This window comes from Mobula hypostoma, chromosome 22 (genome assembly GCF_963921235.1).
Source record: "Mobula hypostoma chromosome 22, sMobHyp1.1, whole genome shotgun sequence".
Classification (NCBI taxonomy): Eukaryota; Metazoa; Chordata; class Chondrichthyes; order Myliobatiformes; family Myliobatidae; genus Mobula; species Mobula hypostoma.
Window position 1 is genome coordinate 50,627,468 of NC_086118.1, and position 23,312 is coordinate 50,650,779.

Genomic DNA, 23,312 nt, shown 5'->3' on the forward strand with positions numbered 1-23,312 from the left:
TTAAACACTTACTAGATCAAAAACCATGCAGTCTTGAAGTTCAAATTTCAGTTTAATTGTCATTCAACCATAGATTGCAGCCAGATGATATAATGTTGCTGTGGAGAAAAAAAGCTGCAAAACAACACCAGTGGTCACACACCGCACAAGGCTGATATGGTACATAAGACAACAGTAAATGTTTTTCCACTTACCAAATTTAGATTGATACCACAACCGGCATTGTTAATCTTGCTGTTTGTGCTACACAAACTCGGGTAGACAATACTGATCGTCTACCAGAGACTGTGTCCCACTGGTATTATTTTGCACCCCTTCACACCCCTGCGGGCAATCCAGATTGTCTGCAGCCAAAACGGCTTAAAGCCCCAATGGTAGCAGCAGCAACTTTCCCATTGCTGGCAGCTCATTGTTTTTTTCGTTATTATTTTGCCCTGAGCACTATACATCGAGACACAGAGCCAGAGACAGGGAGCGGGCCAGAGAAGCAAAGCACAGAAACTGACCCTTCAGCCCATCCAGTTCGTGACAAAACCATTTAAACTGCCTCCTCCCATCAACCTACACCGGGACCATAGCCCTCCATGCCTCTGCCATCTATGTACCTATCCAAGCTTCTCTTAAACATTAAAGTCAAGCTTGGAAACACCACTCGTGCTGGCAGCTCATTCCACACTCTCACGCTTCTCTGAGTGAAGAAATTTCCCCTCACGCTCCCCCGTAAACTTTTCACCTCTTATCCTAAACTCATGACCTCTAGTCGTCGTCCCACCCAACCTCGGAGGGAAAAAGCCTGCTTGCATTTACCCTATCTATACCCCCTCATAATTTTGTATACCTCTCAATCATCTACCTTCCAAGGAATAAAGTCTGAACCTATTCAATCTTTCCATACGACTCAGTCAGGCCCTTGAGATCCGGCAATATCCTTGTAAATTTTCTCTGTACTCTTTCAAACTTATTTACATCTTTGCTGTCGGGGGGTGGCCAAAGCCGCACACAGTACTCTAAATTAGGCCTCATCAACGTCTTATACAACTTCAGCACCTGCTGGTATTCCTCCCCACTCCCTCTCTTAGTAATCAGAACCAGGTTTATTAACACCGACGTTTATGTCCTGAAATTTGTTGTTCTGCAGCTGCTGTATTACCATAAGTTACAAAGCGAAATGTAAGTAAATAAATAACTGGTGCAGAAACAGCAAACTAGGGAGGCAGTGCTCGAGGATTCATGGACCATTCAGAAACGGTCGAGGGGAAGAAGCTGATCCTAAGATGTTGAGAGTGTGTCTTCAGGCTCCTGTACCTCTCCCCTGACGGTAGCGATGAGAAGAGGGCATGGCCTGGCTGGCAGGGGGTCCTAATGTTGGATGCTGCCTTTTTTCAGGCACAATTTTAATATGGCGAGAGAGATGCCATTGTCCATTCTGAACACTGCCAGCAACTTTCCCTGTTTAACAGCAAGGTAAAAGAAAGTTTACCCTCTCCATAGAGTCATAGAACGTTACAGCATAGAAGCAGGCACTCTGGCCTATCTTGTCCATGCCGAACTATTATCCCATCAACCTGCACCTGGACAATAGTCCTCCATACCCCTCCCATCCATGTATCTTTCCAATGTTCAATCGAACCTGCATTCACCATTTCCACTGGCAGCTCATTGCACTCCCCCCACCACCCTGAGTGAAGACCACCCCCCCATGTTCCTCTTAAACATTTCACCTTTAACCCATGACCTCCAGTTCTAGTCTCACTCAACCTCAGTTGAAAAAGCCTGCTTACACTTACCCTATCTAAACCCTTCAAAATGTTATACACCTCTATCAAATCTCCCCTCATTCTCCTACACCCCAGCAAATAAAGCCCTAACCTGTTCAACCTTTCCTTTTATCTCAGGTCCTCAAGACCCTGCCACATCCTTGTAAATTTTCTCTGTGCTCTTTCAATCTTATTAATGCATTTTCTGTAGGTTGGTGACCAGACAGGTGTGTCCGACAGAGTGATCAGCAGCACTGGGGCTCCACAGGGGACTGTCTTGTCTCCCTTTCTCTTCACCATTTACACCTCAGACTTCAACTACTGTACAGAATCTCGTCATCTTCAGAAGTTTTCGGATGACTCTGCCATAGTTGGATGCATCAGCAAGGGAGATGAGGCTGAGTACAGGGCTACGGTAGGAAACTCTGTCACATGGTGTGAGCAGAATTATCTGCAGCTTAATGTGAAAAAGACTAAGGAGCTGGTGGTAGACCTGAGGAGAGCTAAGGTACCGGCGACCCCTGTTTCCATCCAGGGGGTCAGTGTGGACATGGTAGAGGATTACAAATACCTGGGGATACGAATTGACAATAAACTGGACTGGTCAAAGAACACTGAGGCTGTCTACAAGAAGGGTCAGAGCCGTCTCTATTTCCTGAGGAGACTGATGTCCTTTAACATCTGCCGGACGATGCTGAGGATGTTCTACGAGTCTGTGGTGGCCAGTGCAATCATGTTTGCTGTTGTGTGCTGGGGCAGCAGGCCGAGGGTAGCAGACACCAACAGAATCAACAAACTCATTCGTAAGGCCAGTGATGTTGTGGGGATGGAACTGGACTCTCTGACGGTGGTGTCTGAAAAGAGGATGCTGTCCAAGTTGCATGCCATCTTGTACAATGTCTCCCATCCACTACATAATGTACTGGGTGGGCACAGGAGTACATTCAGCCAGAGACTCATTCCACCGAGATGCAACACAGAGCATCATAGGAAATCATTCCTGCCTGTGGCCATCAAACTTTACAACTCCTCCCTTGGAGGGTCAGACACCCTGAGCCAATGGGCTGGTCCTGGACTTATTTCATAATTTACTGGCATAATTTACGTATTACTATTTAACCATTTATGGTTCTATTACTATTTATTATCTATGGAGCAACTGTAATGAAAACCAATTTCCCCCGGGATCAATAAAGTATGACTATGACTATGAGAACCACATACAATGCTCCAAACTAGACCGCACCAATGCCTTATACAAATTCAATATAACATCCCACTTTCTGCAAGCAATACTTGATATATGCCTTCATAGTGTCCCACTACCATCTACTTTCCTACTTGCTCAGCTGCAGACTTTCCTCACCTTTTTATGGATTTTTGTACACCCGAGACACTTGTTTCTCAAGTTTTACCTGACCTGAATCTCTCTAGTTCTGTCAGAATTAAACACTGATCTCTGGAATGGCTCGGTAATCAGTGTACTCATAAGATGAGCGCTCCGAGCATATTTACAAGTGACCCATGTCATTGGTCGATCTATGTCTCTTATCATCTCGTGCAGCTTTATCAAGTCATCTTACATCCTCTTTCACTCCTGACAGAAAAGCCCTCGCTCACTCAGCCTCTCCTGCTCTCGAACCCGGCTAGCATCCTGGTAAATCTCCTCTGCATCCTTCTAAAGCTTCCACGTCCTTCCTATAATGAGCCGAACAGAACTGAACACAATACCCCAGGTGTGGTCCAATAACAGATGGTTACGACTGGTGCTACAAAAACAGCTCGTGGCGATTTTTAGTTTATCTGGTTTTAAAAGATTGCCCGGCTTCTGCAGCAAGAATCAAGTCTCCGTTTAGCAGATGTTTAATTTTTATTATTGATATACTACGTGGCAAAGGTCCTTCCGGCCGTTCGAGACACAACCACAGCAATCCACTGATTACTCTAGCCTAATCACAGGGCAATTTACAATGACCAATTAACCTACCAGCCAGTACGTCTTTGGACTGTGGGAGGAAACTCGAGCACCCGGAGGAAACCCCAAGTGTTCACAGGGAGAATACACAAGGCAGTGGTGGGAATTGAACCTTGGGGCAAGAGCAGCCAGGCTTCATCTTCCACCGAGGTAGCCTCCAACCTGATGGCATGAACATCGATTTCTCCAACATCCAGCAATTTTCCACCCTACTCCTCCTTCCACAATTCCCCACTCTGGCCTCCTGCCTCTTTCCCTCACCTGCCCATCATCTCCCTCTTGTTCGTCTCCTCCTTCCCTTTCTCCAATGAACCAGTCTCCCCTCCTATCAGATTCCTTCTTCTCCAGCCCTTTGCCCTTCCACCCATCACCTCTCAGCTTCTTACTTCATCACCCTTCCCCCACCAACTGGTCTCACCCATCACCTTCAAGCTTGTGTTCCTTCACCTTTCCCTATCTTTTCATTCTGGCATCTCCCTCCTTCCCTTTCAGTCCTGGTGAAGGGTCTGAGCATGAAACGTCGACTGCGTACTCATTTCCACAGATGCTGCCAGACCTGCCGAGTTCCTCCATCATCTTGGGTGTGTTGCCCTGGGTTTCCAGTATCTGCAGCATCTCTCGTGTTTATAACAGGAGAAACAGCGGGGGTCTGGAATAGGAATCTACTAGGGATACTCAGCAGGTCAAGCAGCATCTGTGGGGAAGGAAACAGTCAGCGTTTCAAGTCAAAACCCTGCATCAGGATTGGGGGAAAATGGGTGGGTAAGGGGGGAGGGCTAAGGCAGGGTCCAGAGGTGATTGGTGGACAGGGAGGACAATGGGCAATCATTGCTCACCTTATCCACCAACAAAGCAGAAGAAAAGCTGTTCTTTGAATTGAATTTCAAAGGCACATTGAATCATCTTTCAACTGACCAAGACAAAAGGAAAGTCATTTAGCTCATTAGGTCCATGACAGCTTTCAACAGAACAATCACACCAGTGCCATCACCCCCTTCTCTCACGTGAACTTCAAGTCTCCTTCAATTCATTATCACATAGTTGCACAAGATATTGCTGAAGCCACATTCGGAATACAGTGGATTCTGTTAACTGGGGCAGCTGCTTAATTGCGAAAGAGTCTTATAGAACACAAACTTATCAAGGAAATAGCCAGGATTGACAACGTTTATTTGGAACACTATGCGTTTATTTGGGGCAGGAGGCTGTTGCTGAACAGTTTTAAACTAGCATCAGACACGTGCACTTCTGTGGCCACTAGACACGTGCACCGTGCTTAGAACGGGCAGTTTTTAAATAGAAACACACACAAAATGCTGTAGGAACCCAGCAGGCCAAGCCGCATCTACAGAACAGAGTAAACAGTCGCTATTTCGGGCCAAGACCCTTCATCAGAGCAATCTTTAAATAGCGTCAGTTGTGCGCGTTTATGTTCAAAAAGCAGTGATTTTCGTCCCTGATACTACTACTATGTTGACTCAGACCTAGGGGGTCGGTTTGTCACTGATAGTTGAGAACTAAGCAGCAAGTCAACTCAGTACTGTTTGCTCACTGCAGTTTCAAGCATTCAGGCTTGGAGATACTCAAAAAGGTTGTGAGTAAAAATAAAATGATTTCACCACTTCAACAAATTAGGAACTACAAAGAATTTGAAGGTATCAACAATCATCTTGAATGTTACAATGAAAATGAAGATTTGGAAGATGCAATCGGCAAAAACATTGTACAAAGGCAGTCCATTATCTGCACTAGGCGACTGCGCTAATTTTGTTCATTTACAGTCAATCAAAAGAACACGGCAGCGTACATTGGATGAATTCCTCTACTGATAACTGTTACTTTGCTATTCGAGAATCTCCTAACATTATTGGTATAACTCATGGGTTGAAGTCTCATAAAGTATCACTTTATGCTGATGACTTACTTTTATATATTTCTAATCCTCAAAAATCTATTCTAGCAGCTTTAGATTTATTAGCACAATTTAGTCTTTTTTCAGGATACAAATTAAATCTTAATAAGAGTGAACTTTTCCCTATTAATAAGCAAGTTCCCTTATATCAGAACCTGCCGTTTAGATTGGTTATAATCATTTTTCATATCTTGGGATTAAAATTACCTGTAAACATAGGGATTTATTTAAGACTAATTTCTTACCCTTAATTGACCATATTACACAACTTTCCTTTAAATGGTCTCCACTTTATCTAACTTTGATTGGTCGTATTAATGCAGTTAAGATGTTTATTCTGCCAAAATTTTTGTATATATTTCAGGCATTACCGATTTTTGTTCCAAAATCCTTCTTTGATAGACTCTAAAATCTCTTCATTTATTTGGCAAAATAAAAACCCGAGATTGGGTAGAATACATCTACAGAAAGCTAAGAGAGATGGAAGCTTGGCATTACCTAACTTTAGATTTTATTATTGGGCAATTAATATTCGACACATGAAATTTCGGTTACTTGACCAAGATACACTATCCATTCCTAAATGGGTAGTTTTGGAATTACATTCTGTTCAAGGTTATGCACTTGGCTCTATATTAGGTTCTTCTCTTCCTTCCGATTTGAAACGCTATGAACAGGTTTGCAACCCGATAGTTAAACATACCTTACGCATTTGGTTTCAATTCTGAAAATTTTTCAATCTTAATCAATTTGTGCTAGCGATTCCTATTATTGGCAATATATTTTTTCTCCCTTCCTCTACGGATCGTGCCTTTCAAATTTGGAAGAGTAATGGTATATCACGGTTTTTGGATTTATTTTCAGATGGTTCCCTTATCTCTTTTGAACAGTTATCTAACAAATACAATTTACCAATAACACAAACAACAGGAATTCTGCAGATGCTGGAAATTCAAGCAACACACATCAAAGTTGCTGGTGAACGCAGCAGGCCAGGCAGCATCTGTAGAAAGAGGTGCAGTCGACGTTTCAGGCCGAGACCCTTCGTCAGGACTAACTGAAGGAAGAGTGAGTAAGGGATTTGAAGGTTGGAGGGGGAGGGGGAGATCCAAAATGATAGGAGAAGACAGGAGGGGGAGGGATAGAGCCAAGAGCTGGACAGATGATAGGCAAAAGGGGATACGAGAGGATCATGGGACAGGAGGTCCGGGAAGAAAGACAGGGGGGGGGGCCCAGAGGATGGACAAGGGGTATATTCAGGAGGGACAGAGGGAGAAAAAGGAGAGTGAGAAAAAGAATGTGTGCATAAAAATAAGTAACAGATGGGGTACGAGGGGGAGAGGGGGCCTTAGCGGAAGTTAGAGAAGTCGATGTTCATGCCATCAGGTTGGAGGCTACCCAGACGGAATATAAGGTGTTGTTCCTCCAACCTGAGTGTGGCTTCATCTTTACAGTAGAGGAGGCCGTGGATAGACGTGTCAGAATGGGAATGGGATGTGGAATTAAAATGTGTGGCCACTGGGAGATCCTGCTTTCTCTGGCGGACAGAGCGTAGATGTTCAGCAAAGCGGTCTCCCAGTCTGCGTCAGGTCTCGCCAATATATAAAAGGCCACATCGGGAGCACCGGACGCAGTATATCACCCCAGTCGACTCACAGGTGAAGTGTTGCCTCATCTGGAAGGACTGTTTGGGGCCCTGAATGGTGGTAAGGGAGGAAGTGTAAGGGCATGTGTAGCACTTGTTCCGCTTACACGGATAAGTGCCAGGATGGAGATCAGTGGGGAGGGATGGGGGGGACGAATGGACAAGGGAGTTGCGTAGGGAGCGATAACACATTTTTTTAAAAGATATTTGCAAGTTAGAAATTTCCTAAATACCATACTTTCTTCCCTTGCGGCGTTACCCCCTACAAATATTTTAGATGCTATCATTAACCTCAACCCGTGTCAGAAAGGTGTAATGGCTATTATTTATAATACTATCATGAAACTTAGGATAGCTCCATTTGATAAGATTAGGACTGACTGGGAAAAGGAATTGGGCCTTACTATCCCGGGCTCATATTTTACAATTAGTCAATACTTCCTCTATCTGTTCCAAACACTCCTTAATTCAATTTAAAGTTGTCCATAGAGCACACATGCCTAAAGATAAATTAGCTCGTTTTTATTCTCATATTAACCTTCTTTGTGATAGATGTCATGGCAAGGTAGCTTCCTTGACCCAGAGTCAGAGTCAGAGTCTTGTCCTACTCTGGAAACTTTCTGGAAAGATATTTTTAATACTATTTCAAAGGTTTTGAATAGTGATATTTCTCCCCATCCTATTACTGCTATCTTTGGATTACCTAAAACTTATAGTAATTTATCCCCCTCAGCGCGTAGAATGATTGCATTTCTTACTTTAATGGCGAAAAGGTGTATTTTACAACATTGGAAGGAGATTAACGCCCCAACTACGTTTTTTTGGTTCTCTCAAACAATATTGCGTCTAAATTTGGAAAAAATCAGAAGTAACCTTTATGATACTTCAGTTAAATTTGAACAGACCTGGAAATCTTTTATTCAATATTTTCATTTAATGTAACTATTTTTTTTCCTCTCTGATCATATATACAGGGAGCTTCATGGAATTTATCTGCTATTAATGGAGGTCGGGTTTGAGGATGTGATTGTTTAATCTGTTTAAGTCTACTATTTACCTAGTTAGCCCATTGCTTTGCTTTGTAGCTTAGTGGCACGGTAGTTTTTTCTGGGGGCGGGGGGGTTTGGGTTTTTTTTTCTCCTTATCGTTATATATGGAAAACTAGTATACAATTATATTACCTTGTTATTTTATAACTAACATATGTTGTTTTTATTGGTTTTAATCTGCCAATTAAATTTGCCGACAACTCTACATTGATTTGCCTTATCTCAAACAATAACGAGTGGTCTACAGGGAAGAAGTCATCTCTTTGACACAGTGGTGTCAAGAAAACAACCTCTTCCTCAATGTCGCAAAAACAAAGGAGCTGGTTGTGGATTACAGGAGGAATGGAGACGGGCTAACCCCTATTGACATCAATGGATCCGGGGTTGAGAGGGTAAACAGCTTCAAGTTCCTCGCCATACACATCACCGAGGACCTCACGTGGTCTGTACACACCAGCTATGTGGTGAAAAAGGCACAACTGCACCTCTTTCACCTCAGACTGTTGAGGAAGTTTGGTGTGGGCCCCCAAATCCTCAGAACTTTCTACAGGGGCACAACTGACAGCATCCTGACTGGCTGCATCACTGCCTGGTATGGGGACTGCACCTCCCTCAATCGCAGGATTCTGCAGAGAGTGGTGCGGGCAGCCCAGCACATCTGTAGTTGTGAACTTCCCACTATTCAGGACATTTACAAAGACAGGTGTGTAAAAAAGGCCCATAGAATCATTGGGGACTCGAGTCACCCCAACCACAATCTATTCCAGCTGCTACCATCTAGGAAACAGTACTGTAGCATAACAGCCAGGACCAACAGGCTCCAAGACAGTTTCTTCCACCAGGCCATCAGACTGATTAACCCCCGCTGATGTGAGTGTATTTCTATGTTACATTGACTGTTCTATTTATTATAAATTATTATGATTGCACATTGCACATTTAGATGGAGACGTAATGTAAAGATTTTTACTCCTCACGTATGTGAAGGATGTAAGAAATAAAGTCAGCTCAGTGCAGAATTCATTTATTGGGCCAAAGGTACTGGTCGTGATGTGCCCCAATGAAGAGGAATCCACTGTGTTGTGTTAAATTTTGAGCACCCTGCTATAAGGTGATCGGGGGCAGTACAGGCAGCGAGGGACATTATCAAAACTTCTAGCTGGATCTGGACCAGCTGGAAAAATAGGCTGAAAAATAGATGGAATTTAATGAAGACAAATGTGAGATGTTGCATTTTGATAGGACACCATCTTCACCCATGTTCAATTCTGCCAAATGACTGAGCCAATGCTGTTAACAGACACGTACAATGATGAGCAATAAAATTGAGACTCACTGATGTGAGATAGGTTTGGTCTGTGGGGTACCAGTCTCCAAAGTAGCATGGTGTGGTGGTGTGTTTCTCCGCGCCAGTTACTGCTCTGGTACTCAAGACAGCTCCGGTGGCAGAACCTTTGCTCTCCCATTTCCACAAGTCCTCCTTTCTTTTGCTTTCATGGATTTTCCAAAAGATCACTTCATCACTGGGTTTGTCGACCTTCTCAGAAACATTAGCAGTCTTATCCTCAGCACGGAGTGATAACAGCTCCCTCACTATACTGTGGGGAAGGAAGGGACAGTTAAAAGTTAGTGACGCACAAAGAGTAGCAACACTTAACTCATTTATCTGTGGAATTCTCTGCCACAGCAAACTGTTGAGGCCAGTTCATTAGCTATGTTTAAAAGGAAGTTAGATATGGCCCTTGTGGCTACAGGGGTCAGGGGGTATGGAGGGAAGGCTGGGTTCTGAGTTGGATGATCAGCCATGATCATAATAAATGGCGGTGCAGGCTCGAAGGGCCGAATGGCCTACTCCTGCACCTATTTTCTATGTTTCTATGTTTCTATGTTATCACGGTAAGTACAACTTCCACTCATTTCCCTTCACCATATAGACTGTTAGATTAGAGTGCAGAATTGGTATTTTTCTTGCAGTTTAACTAAAGAGTTCCTCCAGGACTCCTCTCCACGGGCAACGAGTGGAACAGGAGGGCAGATCTCGGCAGACAGCTACATTTCTCCATGGAAATCACCACCACATCTCCTTGCCCAGGCATAGTACCGCGGCGCATTGCCGCCGAGACAGCCCTCCCCACTGAGCTGATCATCCCACGGGAGGAGGGCGTGGAGGTCGCCCATCAGCGGAAGAGGATGAAAGGACTCAGACCTGGCAGAAGTACAATCATCTAGCATGTGGGGGCAGGGTGCCGGGTTTTCGTCGGCGCATCGAGACCAGGGTGTGGCGGGGACGGGAAGGGCCTGCAGAGAGTTGGCTGAAGAGACAGAGAAGAGCAGCTTTTGGCTGTGGCTGAGGAAGGACGGACAGGAACTGGGGCGGGGGGGGGGGGTGGATTGACTAACTCCACTGAAAGCTGTAGGGGGTGGCAGGGAGACGATCCTGGCGCCGCTCCGCCACCTGGAGACGTACCAGGACCAAGGAAGCGAAGGAGGTGAGTGCACTATGGGAGAAAGGGAAGGAAGAGGGGACCCAGGAGGTGGTGATAGGCAGGTGAGAAGAAGCAAGCAGCCAAAGTAGGGAATAGAAGAGGAGAGGGGAGGGATTTTTATTTTTTAACCAGGAGAAATAGATATTCATGCCATCAGGTTGGAGGCTCCCCATACGGAATACAAGGTGTCGCTCCTCCCTCCTGAGGGTGGCCTCGTCTTGGCACATGGGCCGACATGTCGGAATGGGAATTAGAACGTTTGGCCTCCGGGATGCTTTGCTTTTGGCAAATGGAGTAGGAAGCTCATGGAAAAGTTCGGTTCTCCCACCAAGCTTTCAGTTTGAGTCAGAGAGTCAAACAGCATGGAGAGAGGTCCTTCAGCCCCTCCTGCCTGTGTAGACTACTCGAGTTAGCCCCCACATGCAGCTACTTGGCTTATGTCCCTCTGAAACTTTCACATCAATCTCCTTCCATTCAAATGTATTATTAAACTACGTAAATGTCAACATATAGTGGCCAGAGGTTCATTTTTGGCAGGCATTCATAGTAGAACAAAGAATTACAATGGAATTATACACAAAAGCAAAGTCTGACAATGTGTCAAAGAGAACACTGCAAATACAATAAATAATACTGACAAGAGTTCAAAGTAAATTCATGACATAAGTACTTAAAGAGTATATCACCACATACAACTCCGAGATTCATTTTCCTGTGGGCATATTCAGCAAATCTATAGAATAGTAACTGTAACAGGATGAATGAAAGATCAACCAGAGTGCAGGAGACAACAAACTGTTCAAATGCAAGTAAAAATAAATAGTAATAAATAATGAGAATATAAGATAATGAGATAAAGAGTCCTTAAAGTGAGATCATTGGTTGTGGGAACATCTGAATGGATAGGCAAGTGAGTGTAATTATCCCCACTGGTTCAAGAGCCTGATGTTTGAGAGGTAGTAAGGTGTTTTTGAACCTGGTGGTGTGAGTCCTGAGGCTCTTGTAGCTTCTACCTGATGGCAGCTGTGAGAAGAGAGCATGGCCTGGGTGGTGGGGATCTCTGATGATGGATGCTGCTTTCCTACGATAGCGTTTCATGTGATGAGTTATAAACATGATCTTCTGCTTTGCTCCTAAGCACTCTTAAGATTCATTTCCTACATTAAAAAGTGAATGAATGTTGCCATTAAATCAACTAGTGAAAGGTTATCGAATTATCACACAAAGTTCTCGAAGAAATTGTGCCCTGCAACTAAATATCTCTCATCTTTGTTCATGCTCCAGTACACCTACTTTAAGGCCTAGGAAGTTTTACTTCTGTAAAACTCTGTCATAATTATGGTTTCACACTATTCCCACTGACTCATTCAGTGAGTATTGAAAAGACAACTCACCCATATCTATGGTATGATATCAAGGACACAGGAAGTACCAAAACAAAAGATTATGCAGGTGTGTTAGAAATCCAAAACAAAGTGCACCAAATGCTGGAGGAACTCAGCAGGTTAGCACTAAGGAAATGAATACACAGTCAACGTTTTGGGCCGAGACCATTTACCAGGACTGGAAAGGAAGGGAGAAGAAGCCAGAATAAGGTGGGGGGGGGGGGAGGTGTACAAGCTAGGAGGCAATAGATGAAGCCAGGTGGGCAGGTGAGGGGGCTGAAGTAACAGGCAGGGAGGTGATAGGTGGAAAAGGTAAAGGGCTGGAGAAGAATGAATCTGATAGGAGACGAGAGTGGACCACGGGAGAAAAAAGGAGGAGGGGCACCAGAGGGAGTTAAGAGGCAAGAGTGGGGAATTAAAGAAGCGGGAAGGGGAGGGGGAGGAGAAATTACTGGAAGTTAAAGAAAGCAATGCTCATGCCATCAGGTTGGAGGCTTCCTAGACGGAAGATGAGATGTTGTTCCTCCACCACGATAGTAGCCTCACTGCAGCAGAAGAGGAGGTTGCAGACCTACATGTCAGCATGGGAGTGGGGGATAGGAATGAAAATGGGGGACAGGGGAACAAATACACTCTCCTGTGCAGGACTGGTCTGGCACGGTGGTGAGGGGAGGCTGCTAGAGCAAGCCGAGCCCACCCATATCCGTCAGCATGCAAGTGATACCACAGCACAGCTCCACTCACACCAGCAGACGCGAGCAAGACTGAAGAACTACTTTGAGCCACGTTCTCGATATTTATTAACTTTCCCTCAGCATTTGAATAGTTTGTTGCCTTTTACACATAGCTTGCCGTCTGTCGTGTTGAGCGCAGCCTTTCATTGATTCTATTGTGTTTTTTGTATTTACTGGGAATGCCCGCAAAAAATGAACCTCAAGGTTGTAATGTAACATAGAGGGAGACGTAACAATGGTTTTTACCCCTTGTGTATATGAAGGACGTGTAATAAAGTCAATTCAATTCATGTACTTTGATAATAAATTTACTTTGGACTTTGAAATACTCTTGAAAAACATGGATAACTGTCCACAGATAACAAACAGAAATTCTGTGCAAAATACAATCAGTAGCCACTTTATTGGGTACCACTTGTACCTGGCAAAGTGGCCACTGAGTATACGTTCATGGTCTTCTGCTGCTGTAGCCCGTCCAACTTCAGAGTTCGACGTGTTTATGCATTCAGAGACCATCTTCTGCAATCCACTGTTGTAGCATCTGGTTATTTGAGTTGCTGTCACCTTCCTTTCAGCTTGAACCCATTGACCTCTGATCTCAAACACCAAGAAAACCTGCAGATGCTGGAAATCCAAAGCAGAGACTTGCAGGCAACCACAAAATAAAGAAACCCAATAGAACCCACTTTTTTTTTTAAAGTGGACTGTCAAACACCCAACGTGCAGGGAAAAAAAAATCGTGCAAACAAGGAAGTAGCCCAAGAAATAGTGGATGCATTAGTGATAATTTTTCAAAACTCTTTAGATTCTGGACTAGTTCCTGAGGATTGGAGGGTGGCTAATGTAACCCCACTTTTTAAAAAAGGAGAGAGAGAGAAACTGGGGAATTATAGACTGGTTAGCCTAACATCGGTGCTGGGGAAAATGCTAGAGTCAGTTATCAAAGATGTGATAACAGCACATTTGGAAAGCGGTGAAATCATCGGACAAAGTCAGCATGGATTTGTGAAAGGAAAATCATGTCTGACGAATCTCATAGAATTTTTTGAGCATGTAACTAGTAGAGTGGATAGGGGAGAACCAGTGGATGTGGTATATTTGGATTTTCAAAAGGCTTTTGACAAGGTCCCACACAGGAGATTCGTGTGCAAACTTAAAGCACACAGTATTGGGGGTATGGTATTGATGTGGATAGAGAATTTGTTGGCAGACAGGAAGCAAAGAGTGGGAATAAACGGGACCTTTTCAGAATGGCAGGCAGTGACTAGTGGGGTACCGCAAGGCTCAGTGCTGGGACCCCAGTTGTTTACAATATATATTAATGACTTAGATGATGGAATTAAATGCAGCATCTCCAAGTTTTCAGATGACACGAAGCTGGGCAGCAGTGTTAGCTGTGAGGAGGATGCTAAGAGGATGCAGGTTGACTTGGATAGGTTGGGTGAGTGGGCAAATTCATGGCAGATGCAATTTAATGTGGATAAATGTGAGGTTATCCACTTTGGTGGCAAAAACAGGAAAACAGATTATTATCTGAATGGTGGCCAATTAGGAAAAGGGTAGGTGTAACGAGACCTGGGTGTCATTGTACACCAGTCATTGAAAGTGGGCATGCAGGTACAGCAGGCGGTGAAAAAGGCAAATGGTATGCTGGCATTCATAGCAAGAGAATTCAAGTACAGGAGCAGGGAGGTACTACTGCAGTTGTACAAGGCCTTAGTGAGACCACACCTGGAGTATTGTGTGTTGTTTTGATCACCTAATCTGAGGAAAGACATTCTTGCCATAGAGTGAGGAAAGTGAAGGTTCACTAGATTGATTCCTGGGATGGCAGAACTTTCATATGATGAAAGACTGGATCGCCTAGGCTTATACTCGTTGGAATTCAGAAGACTGAGGGGGGATCTTATAGAAATGTATAAAATACTAAAGGGATCGGACAGGCTAGATGCAGGAAGATTGTTCCCGATGTTGGGGAAGTCCAGAACAAGGGGTCACAGTTTGAGGATAGAGGGGAAGCCTTTTAGGACCGAGATGAGGAAAAACTTCTTCACACAGAGAGTGGTGAATCTGTGGAATTCTCTGCCACAGGAAACAGTTGAGGCCAGTTCATTGACTATACTTAAGAGGGAGTTAGATATGGCCCTTGTGGCTAAAGGGATCAGGGGGTATGGAGGGAAGGCAGGTGCAGGGTTCTGAGTTGGATGATCAGCCATGATCATACTGAATGGCGGTGCAGGCTCGAAGGGCCGAATGGCCTACTCGTGCTCCTATTTTCTATGTTTCTGTGTTTCTAACAATAAAAGTAACCAATTAACATTCAGAATTGCAGTTGACTAAGGTGAATCTGCAGCCACGGAGCCAGTCACAGCTGGTCCAGGAGCCCATAATTTGCAGGCCACAGCCTCAGTTCAGCGCAGAGACGAGTGGACCTCACCATGCTGTCAGCTCAACACCGGCCCAAGTCTCTCAGCCTGAGGGAAGAAGCTATTACCCGATAGTTTTAGGTGTTAAATTCCACAGTTTAGGAGAGCAGTTCAAAAAAAGCTGACCCGATAATCGTCTTTCAAGGGAAAAATTGCTTAAATTTAAGTGACCAGAAAAGACCTGAGAGCTTGAGCAGGATTATAGAACATAGAATAGCACAGCACAGTACAGGCCCTTCAGCCCACAATGTTGTGCCAACCCTCAAACCCTGCCTCCCATGTAACCCCCCCAACTTAAATTCCCCCATATACTTGTCTAGAAGTCTCTTAAACTTCACTAGTGTATCTGCCTCCACCACTGACTCAGGCAGTGCATTCCACGCACCAACCACTTTCTGAGTAAAAAACCTTCCTCTAATATCCCCCTTGAACTTCCCACCCCTTACCTTAAAGCCATGTCCTCTTGTATTGAGCAGTGGTGCCCTGGGGAAGAGGTGCTGGCTGTCCACTCTATCTATTCCTCTTAATATCTTGTATACCTTTATCATGTCTCCTCTCATCCTCCTTCTCTCCAGAGAGTAAAGCCCTAACTCCCTTAATCTCTGATCATAATCCATACTCTCCAAACCAGGCAGCATCCTGGTAGATCTCCTCTGTACCCTTTCCAATGTTTCCATATCCTTCCTATAGTGAGGTGACCAGAACTGGACATAGTACTCCAAGTGTGGCCTAACCAGAGTTTTATAGAGCTGCATCATTACCCCGTGACTCTTAAACTCCATCCCTCGACTTATGAAAGCTAACACCCCATAAGCTTTCTTAACTACCTTATCTATCTGTGAGGCAACTTTCAAGGATCTGTGGACATGTCCCCAGATCCCTCTGCTCCTCCACACTACCAAGTATCCTGCCATTTACTTTGTACTCTGCCTTGGAGTTTGTCCTTCCAAAGTGTACCACCTCAGACTTCTCTGGGTTGAACTCCATCTGCCACTTCTCAGCCCACTTCTGCATCCTATCAATGTCTCTCTGCAATCTTTGACTATCCTCTACACTATCTACAACACCACCAACCTTTGTGTCATCTGCAAACTTGCCATCCCACCCTTCTACCCCCACATCCAGGTCGTTAATAAAAATCACGAAAAGTAGAGGTCCCAGAGCCGATCGCTGTGAGACACCACTAGTCACAACCCCCCAATCCAAATGTACTCCTTCCACCATGACCCTCTGCTTTCTGCAGGCAAGCCAATTCTGAATCCACCTAGCCAAACTTCCCTGGATCCCATGCCTTCTGACTTTCTGAATAAGCCTACCGTGTGCAACCTTGTCAACCTAATAAAATGAAAACGATTCTGTGGTGTACTCTATTCCCAGACCAATGAGAGCTTTAACAACAAGTACAGGTTTGGCAGCCCTTATCCAAAATTCCATAATGTTTTTAACCGTACGCATAACAACACAAATGGAAAATTTCACAAAGTACTGGGGAGGTTCCCAGCTCTCTGTGCACGACAGACAGTTCTGAGAAGTGAGCTCACATATGTAATGAAGAGAAGTTAATGAAAAATAGAAACACGCTGCATAAAATGAAGATCTTGATCGTGTATTGAAAGAATGGATTCGTCAGTGGAGTGAATGTATGCCACAGCGGTTTGCTGATCACGATGAAGTGAAAATTGAAGGCAAGTGTGAAAGGCATAACATTAAATTTTTTTTAAGATTTGCAGTGATGAGGCATCTGTTGGTCACGAAGCAGCAAAGAACTTCATTGACGAGTCTGCCAAGATCATTGCTGACAAAAGTCTCGCAACGAGCAGCTGCATCAGTACGTATGCATGATGAACAAGTGCTTACTGCCAGCACATGTATTCAGAGCTGGGAACGATGGCAATGCCAAACAGCCACTGACTGTCCACATGGGCAGCCAAGGTAGTGATAGCCTATGTTCTCTCTAAGCTGTGCGTGCACACACACATTTTTCAACCAGCGCACAAAGGAAGTTAATGTGCCCACAGAAGGTTAGTTACCTAAAATAATGTAGTAATTAATAATCATACTTACTGAAAATAATCTTTTAACTAAATGTTTCTGTTAACTAATTAGTCGGTTTTTCAAATACCACCATGCACGTCACTAATTTACCTTTCCTGTTCTGGTTTGTACAGCTGCATCACGATGGCAGCCATCATTGGCAGACGGTGTTCATATCATAAAGTTTACAAAGATCTGTTTCAAATCCTGCAGATAAGTTTTTATTGAAAAAATATTGATTCACTAAGTTAAATTCAAAAGAAGCGAAGGGCGTGAAACGCAAAAGAACTTTACAGGTTTTAAGTGAGGTCTTTGATGAACTGGCCGCACTGTGCAAGAATCTGCAAAAGAGTGGCCTGACACCGATTGATTCACTTCATTTTGCGCGAGGCAAAATTAACAAGATAAGAAAGCAGTATCTGGGAGACAATGTTTCGTGGAGCGACAAAGTTAACGTTTTGCTAAGCCAACAACGTGAAGAAAATGTCACAGTAAATGCAGGTTTGCTGTTGACTTTTATAAATAGTCTTTGTGTTCATTTAGAAGAAAGGTTTTCTGAAGATGAGGTACAAGAATGGTCAGCTTTTGATATCACTGCAATTGCAAATTGTGACTTCACATTTGGCAATGAACAAGTTAATGCCTTATGTCTAAAATATCATGATTTCCTAGCTAAAAATACTTTAATAGTTAGACAGTTTAATGATTTCAAATTTTCCATGCAAGAAAAAATTAAATCCAAACTGATTTCAAACTTTGCTCAAATGGTGGCATTTGTACTTCAAAATGAACAGTCTTGCGACCTTGCACAGTTGATGGACATTGGGGGAACCTTTCTTGCGTCTAGTGCGGACTGTGAGCGAGGTTTTAGCCTAGTGAATCAACTTAAAACCAAGCTGAGAAACCGTTTAGGTGAATGTCATTTGGATATGTTAATGAGAATCAAAAGCTATCAATTGGATGGAAGTTCTATTAGTCGAGATAGAGTTTACAAAGAATAGGTAAATGCCAAAGACAGGAGAGAGAAAAAATAACCAAGTGACTTAAATACGCATGTTATTTTGTTGTTATTCTGTGCAGTTTTATGTCAAATATTTTGTAAACCTACATAAACTGGGCCATGTGTGCATTCAGTGCGCACATACTTTTGTCACAGGAAACAAATTTGCACAACATAAGATTTTTGTGCACACTGACTACTAAAAATTAGAGGGAACATTGGTGATGACCTACCTTTCTGATGGTTCAATGTGCACATTATTGTTTCACGCACAAAATTATTAAAAATATTATATAAACCTATCTTCAAAGTATATGCATAAGCTGTATGCATAATATAAATGGATTTCTGTATTTAGACTTGGGTCCTATCCCCAAGAACGTCAGTATAGAGGAGCAAATTTTCCAAAATCCGAAACACTTCTGGCCCTGAGCAGTTCGAATAAGAGGTGCTCAACCTGTAACAGGAATCGGAGGGGCAACATTCTTACCTGAATATGGAATGAGCTGCCAGAGGAAGTGGTGAAGCAGGCACATTAACAAGATTTAAAGGGCGCTTGGATATGTACACGGATAGGAAGGGTTTAGGACAGGGTGGCGTAGTAATGTAGTACTTGGTGTATGCTTTCCAGGGCCAGTGATCGAGGTTCAGTTCCTGCCACGTCTGCAAGGAATTTGTTCTCCCCGTGACTACATGGATTCCGCTGGGTGCTCCAGTTCTCTCTCTCACACACTCACTCCATTAGGATTAGTAAACTGTGGGCGTGCTACACTGGCACCGAAAAGATGGCAACGCTCGCGGGCTGCCCCCAGCACATCCTCGGACAGTGCTGGCCATTGACATAAATGCCACATTTCACCGTACGGTTCATCACCGCGATCCACATGTGCCAAATAAAGCTATCCTTTATTAGCATTATTTGTTTAAGACACCTCCAAAAGGGCACCCCTCGCTCTCCTATATGCAAATGAATAAAGTCCCAGTATGCTCAGCCTCTCCAGAAACCAATCCCTCAAGTCCCAGTAACATGCTGGTAAATCTCTCTCTAGCCCAACGCCATCTCTCCTACAGTAGGGTGACCAAAACTGAACACGGTACTGTATGCAAGATAGGCCAAACAGGGGCCAATGGGATTAATTTACATGGGAATTTTGGTTGGGAAGCACAACCGTCTTCTTGTGCTATGTCGGATTCAGAGGAACAATTATTTCGTTTTTTTGTGCAGGAAACAACAGTAAACCATCTTGAATAGACTAGTTGCCGAATGGCCTGCTTCCTTGCAGTATGACCCTGTGACTTAGTCTAAGCTATCTTGCAGCAAACAAAATAACGCTGGCAAAAACAGCGATGGACTGTAGAGGCGGGAGAGAACAAGGAATTATTTTCTCCCTTCTAAAACAAAGCGGTCAGGATTACTGCGAGCCATTAAAAAGATGGAAGTAAAGTTAAAACGTGATTTCGTGTGTGTGTTTTTTGAAGCTATGTTTGAGAGGATCATAATAGCGATCTCACAGCTGGGGGCACTGCACTTGGCCCTAGAGTCTGTGTATCGGGAATTGTGCTCGACTCTAATCAGCAGGATAGTCAGAAAGTCATTCGGGCTGTTCGGGGGTATTTTTCTGTCACCACCCACCGCCCTGCGACCTCGAAAGCCGAGTCGCCCTCATCTTTAAAACTGTTTTCAAAATATCTTCGGTCCATGGCGAATTAACGGTTGAAAAAAACTAGGTTGCCTTGAAAGTGTTTTATATGAAAATGTTTTCTTGGTACATAAAGGTCAACCACCACCCCTGTGCTGGCGTAGTCACTCGCAGGGGTAGGTGAAGTTATAGTTAATTTTATTTTTGGGTGAATTTACAGTTGTTTAACTGCGACCCGGGTTTACACCACCCTCGCTGACGGGAGGCCGAATTATTACTAACAGTAATTGCACCCTTTTTAAAGTTTCTGCTAACTTATCAAGCTTTTAGCCAAATAAAAAGGGACAATCCCCGTGCCCTTTAAGGGAGGGGAAAAAAGCATCGGCCTATAACATTTACTAAACTAACTGTATTTCAACTTAAGACGCCACGAAGCGGAGAAACGCGAGGTAAGTATGGTTGTTTTAAAGGAGGATATAGACGTTATTCTACGTCAAATTACAACAGAATCATAAATAACAGGCCGGAATATTATCTGCTAGTTTCCTGGAACAAATAGGGAAGGGAAAGGGAGAAGAAGGTTCTTGTGAAGGGAGAACGGGTTAGTGGATACAATTCACTAAATCGGTGGGGGCTCGTTTTAAGTTTAAAAAGTCGAATCGCTTTGTAACGACCGAGAAGACAAACACGAGGGAAGGGTACCTGTTCACAGGTGTAGAATCCATCTGAATGTAGATCACGAGTAGAGTGAGTAAACACGCAAACGTTATCCAAAACTTCGCAAACTTCCTCATTTTAAATCCAGCGAGTTGTCAGCGGCTTCCAGGAGAAATAAAAGCGCGGTTATGATGGCAGAGCGGCAGGGAGAGGAACTTACTTTGCCTCGTCGATCAGCGACGCCTCTCGACTATTAACTCCAAACTAAAGCCAACCCATGTCGGAGGAAACGTGAAGACACCCAGTCGTTCAGTCAGTCCCCAGCCCCGCTCGTTCGGCGGATTAACATCGAGGTGCGCCGGTTTAAAGCCGATGCCTTATCAACACCGCTGCAGGAGCCGCTTGAGGAGCAACCTTTCAGAGCAGGGTTAGAAAGAGCGAGGTCAGGGAGCGATCTGGAACAGGAAGATAGGAATGTTAAAACTGAGCCATGGCAAAACAAGGAATCAGAATCAGGTTTATTATCACTGTCTTGATGGCGTGAAATTTGTTGTTTTGCAGCATAAAAGCATAACAAAATATAAATTACAAAATAAATAAATAAATGGTGCAAAAAAAAAATAAGGGAATAACAGGGTAGTTTTCCAGGGTTTATGGGCCGTACAGAAAACTAGTGGTAGATAGGAAGTTCAAAGTAAATTTATTATCAAAGTACATATACGTCACCATATACGACCCTGAGATTCATTTACCTGTCTGCATACTCAACAAATCTATAGAATGATAGCTATAACGGAATCAATGAAAGACGGGGCATTCGACCAGAGGGCAAAAGACAAAAACTGTGCAAATACAAAAATAAAGACATAATAATAACAATAATAATAATAAATATCAAAAACATGAGATGAAGAGTCATTGAAAGTGAGTTCATAGATTGTGGGAACATTTCAATAATGGGGCAAGAGAAGTTGAGTGAGTTTTCCCCTCTGGTTCAGGAGCCTGATAATTGAGGGGTAATAACTCTTTCTGAATCTGCTGGTGTGAGTCCTGAGGGTCCTGTGTCTTCTTCCCAAAGGCAGCAGTGAGAAGAGAGCATGTCCTGGGCAGTGGGGTCCCTGATGATGGATGCTACTTTCCTGCAACAGCATTTTGTGATCAATGGTGGGGAGGGTTTTACCGTGATGGACCGGGCTGTATCCACTACTTTTTGTAGGATTTTCCATACAAGGGCATTGGTGTTTCCATACCAGGCTGTGGTGCAGTCAGTCGATATACTGCTGCAATATTCTACACATATATACTAGTCAATATACAGATTAGATTAAATTATGAGGACACACAGTCCTCTTTTATTGTCATTCAGTAATGCATGCATTTAGAAATGATACAATATTCCTCCGGTGTGATATCTCAGAAACACAGGACAGACCAAGACTGAAAAACTTACAAAAAACACATAATTATAACATATAGTTACAACAGTGCAACAATACCATAACTTGATGAAGAACAGGCCATGGTCACAGTAAAAAAAATTCAAAGTTTCTCGAAAGTCCCACAGATGGGAGAAGAAAGAAAACTCTCCCTGCCATGCCCGACCACAGTCCGACTCTGAGTCGTCCGAAAACTTCGAGCCTCCGATCAGCCCTCCGACACCGAGTCAATATACTACACATCTATAGAAGTTAGTCAAAGTTTTAGATGTCATGATGAATCTTCGCAAACTTGTAAGGAAGTAAAGGTGGTGCTGTGTGCTTTCTTCGTAATTGCACTTTTGTGCTGGGTGGGTGCAGGCCAGCTCCTCTGAAATGATAGCACTGAGGAATTTAAAATTGCTGACCCCTCCACCTCTGATCCTCCGGTAAGGGCTGGCTCCCTGACCCCTGGTTTCCTCCTCCTGGGATCACTAATCAGCTCCATGGTCTTTCTGATGAGGTTGTTGTTATGGCACCACTCAGCCAAACTTTCAGTCTCCATGCTATACACTGATTCATCGCCACCTTTGATTCAGCATTTTGACAGAGGTCTCGTCAGCAAACTCGGATATGGGACTGGAGCTGCACTTAGCCTCACAGTGTAAAGCGAGTAGAGCAGGGGGCTAAGCACACAGTCCTGTGGGGCACCTGTGCTGACCGAGATCGTGGAGGAAATGTTGCTGCCAATCCAAACTGACTGGGATCTGCATCCATTTGCACAAGCGGGTATCGAGGCCAACGTCTTGGAGCTTATTGATTCCTTTTGGGGGGATGATGGTATTGAGTGTTGAGCTGTAGTCGATACGGAGCCTGATGTGTGCATCTTTGCAACACACATAAAAGTTGCTGGTGAACGCAGCAGGCCAGGCAGCATCTCTAGGAAGAGGTACAGTCGACGTTTCGGGCCCAGACCCTTCGTCAGGACTAACTGAAAGAAGAGATAGTAACAGATTTGAAAGTGGGGGGGGGATCCGAAATGATAGAAGACAGGAGGGGGAGGGATGGAGCCAAGAGCTGGACAGGTGATTGGCAAAAGGGATATGAGAGGATCATGGGACGGGAGGCCCAGGGAGAATGAAAAGGGGGGGGGAGCCCAGAGGATGGGCAAGGGGCATAGTGAGAGGGACAGAGAGA

General features: G+C 44.0%; 1 protein-coding gene across 1 annotated transcript in view; it reads right to left on the reverse strand.

The window, feature by feature from the left end:
- Positions 1–21,123, reverse strand: part of LOC134336382 (alpha-N-acetylgalactosaminide alpha-2,6-sialyltransferase 2-like) — a 70,670-nt gene extending 49,547 nt beyond the window's left edge. The window contains exons 1-2 of the mRNA XM_063030544.1: positions 20,746–21,123; positions 9,675–9,936 (exon numbers count right to left, since the gene is read on the reverse strand). Of these exons, the coding sequence (XP_062886614.1) occupies positions 9,675–9,936; positions 20,746–20,837 (354 nt within the window). The 5' untranslated portion in view covers positions 20,838–21,123. The remainder of the gene's footprint in view (positions 1–9,674; positions 9,937–20,745) is intronic.
- Between the last annotated feature and the right edge of the window lie 2,189 nt (positions 21,124–23,312).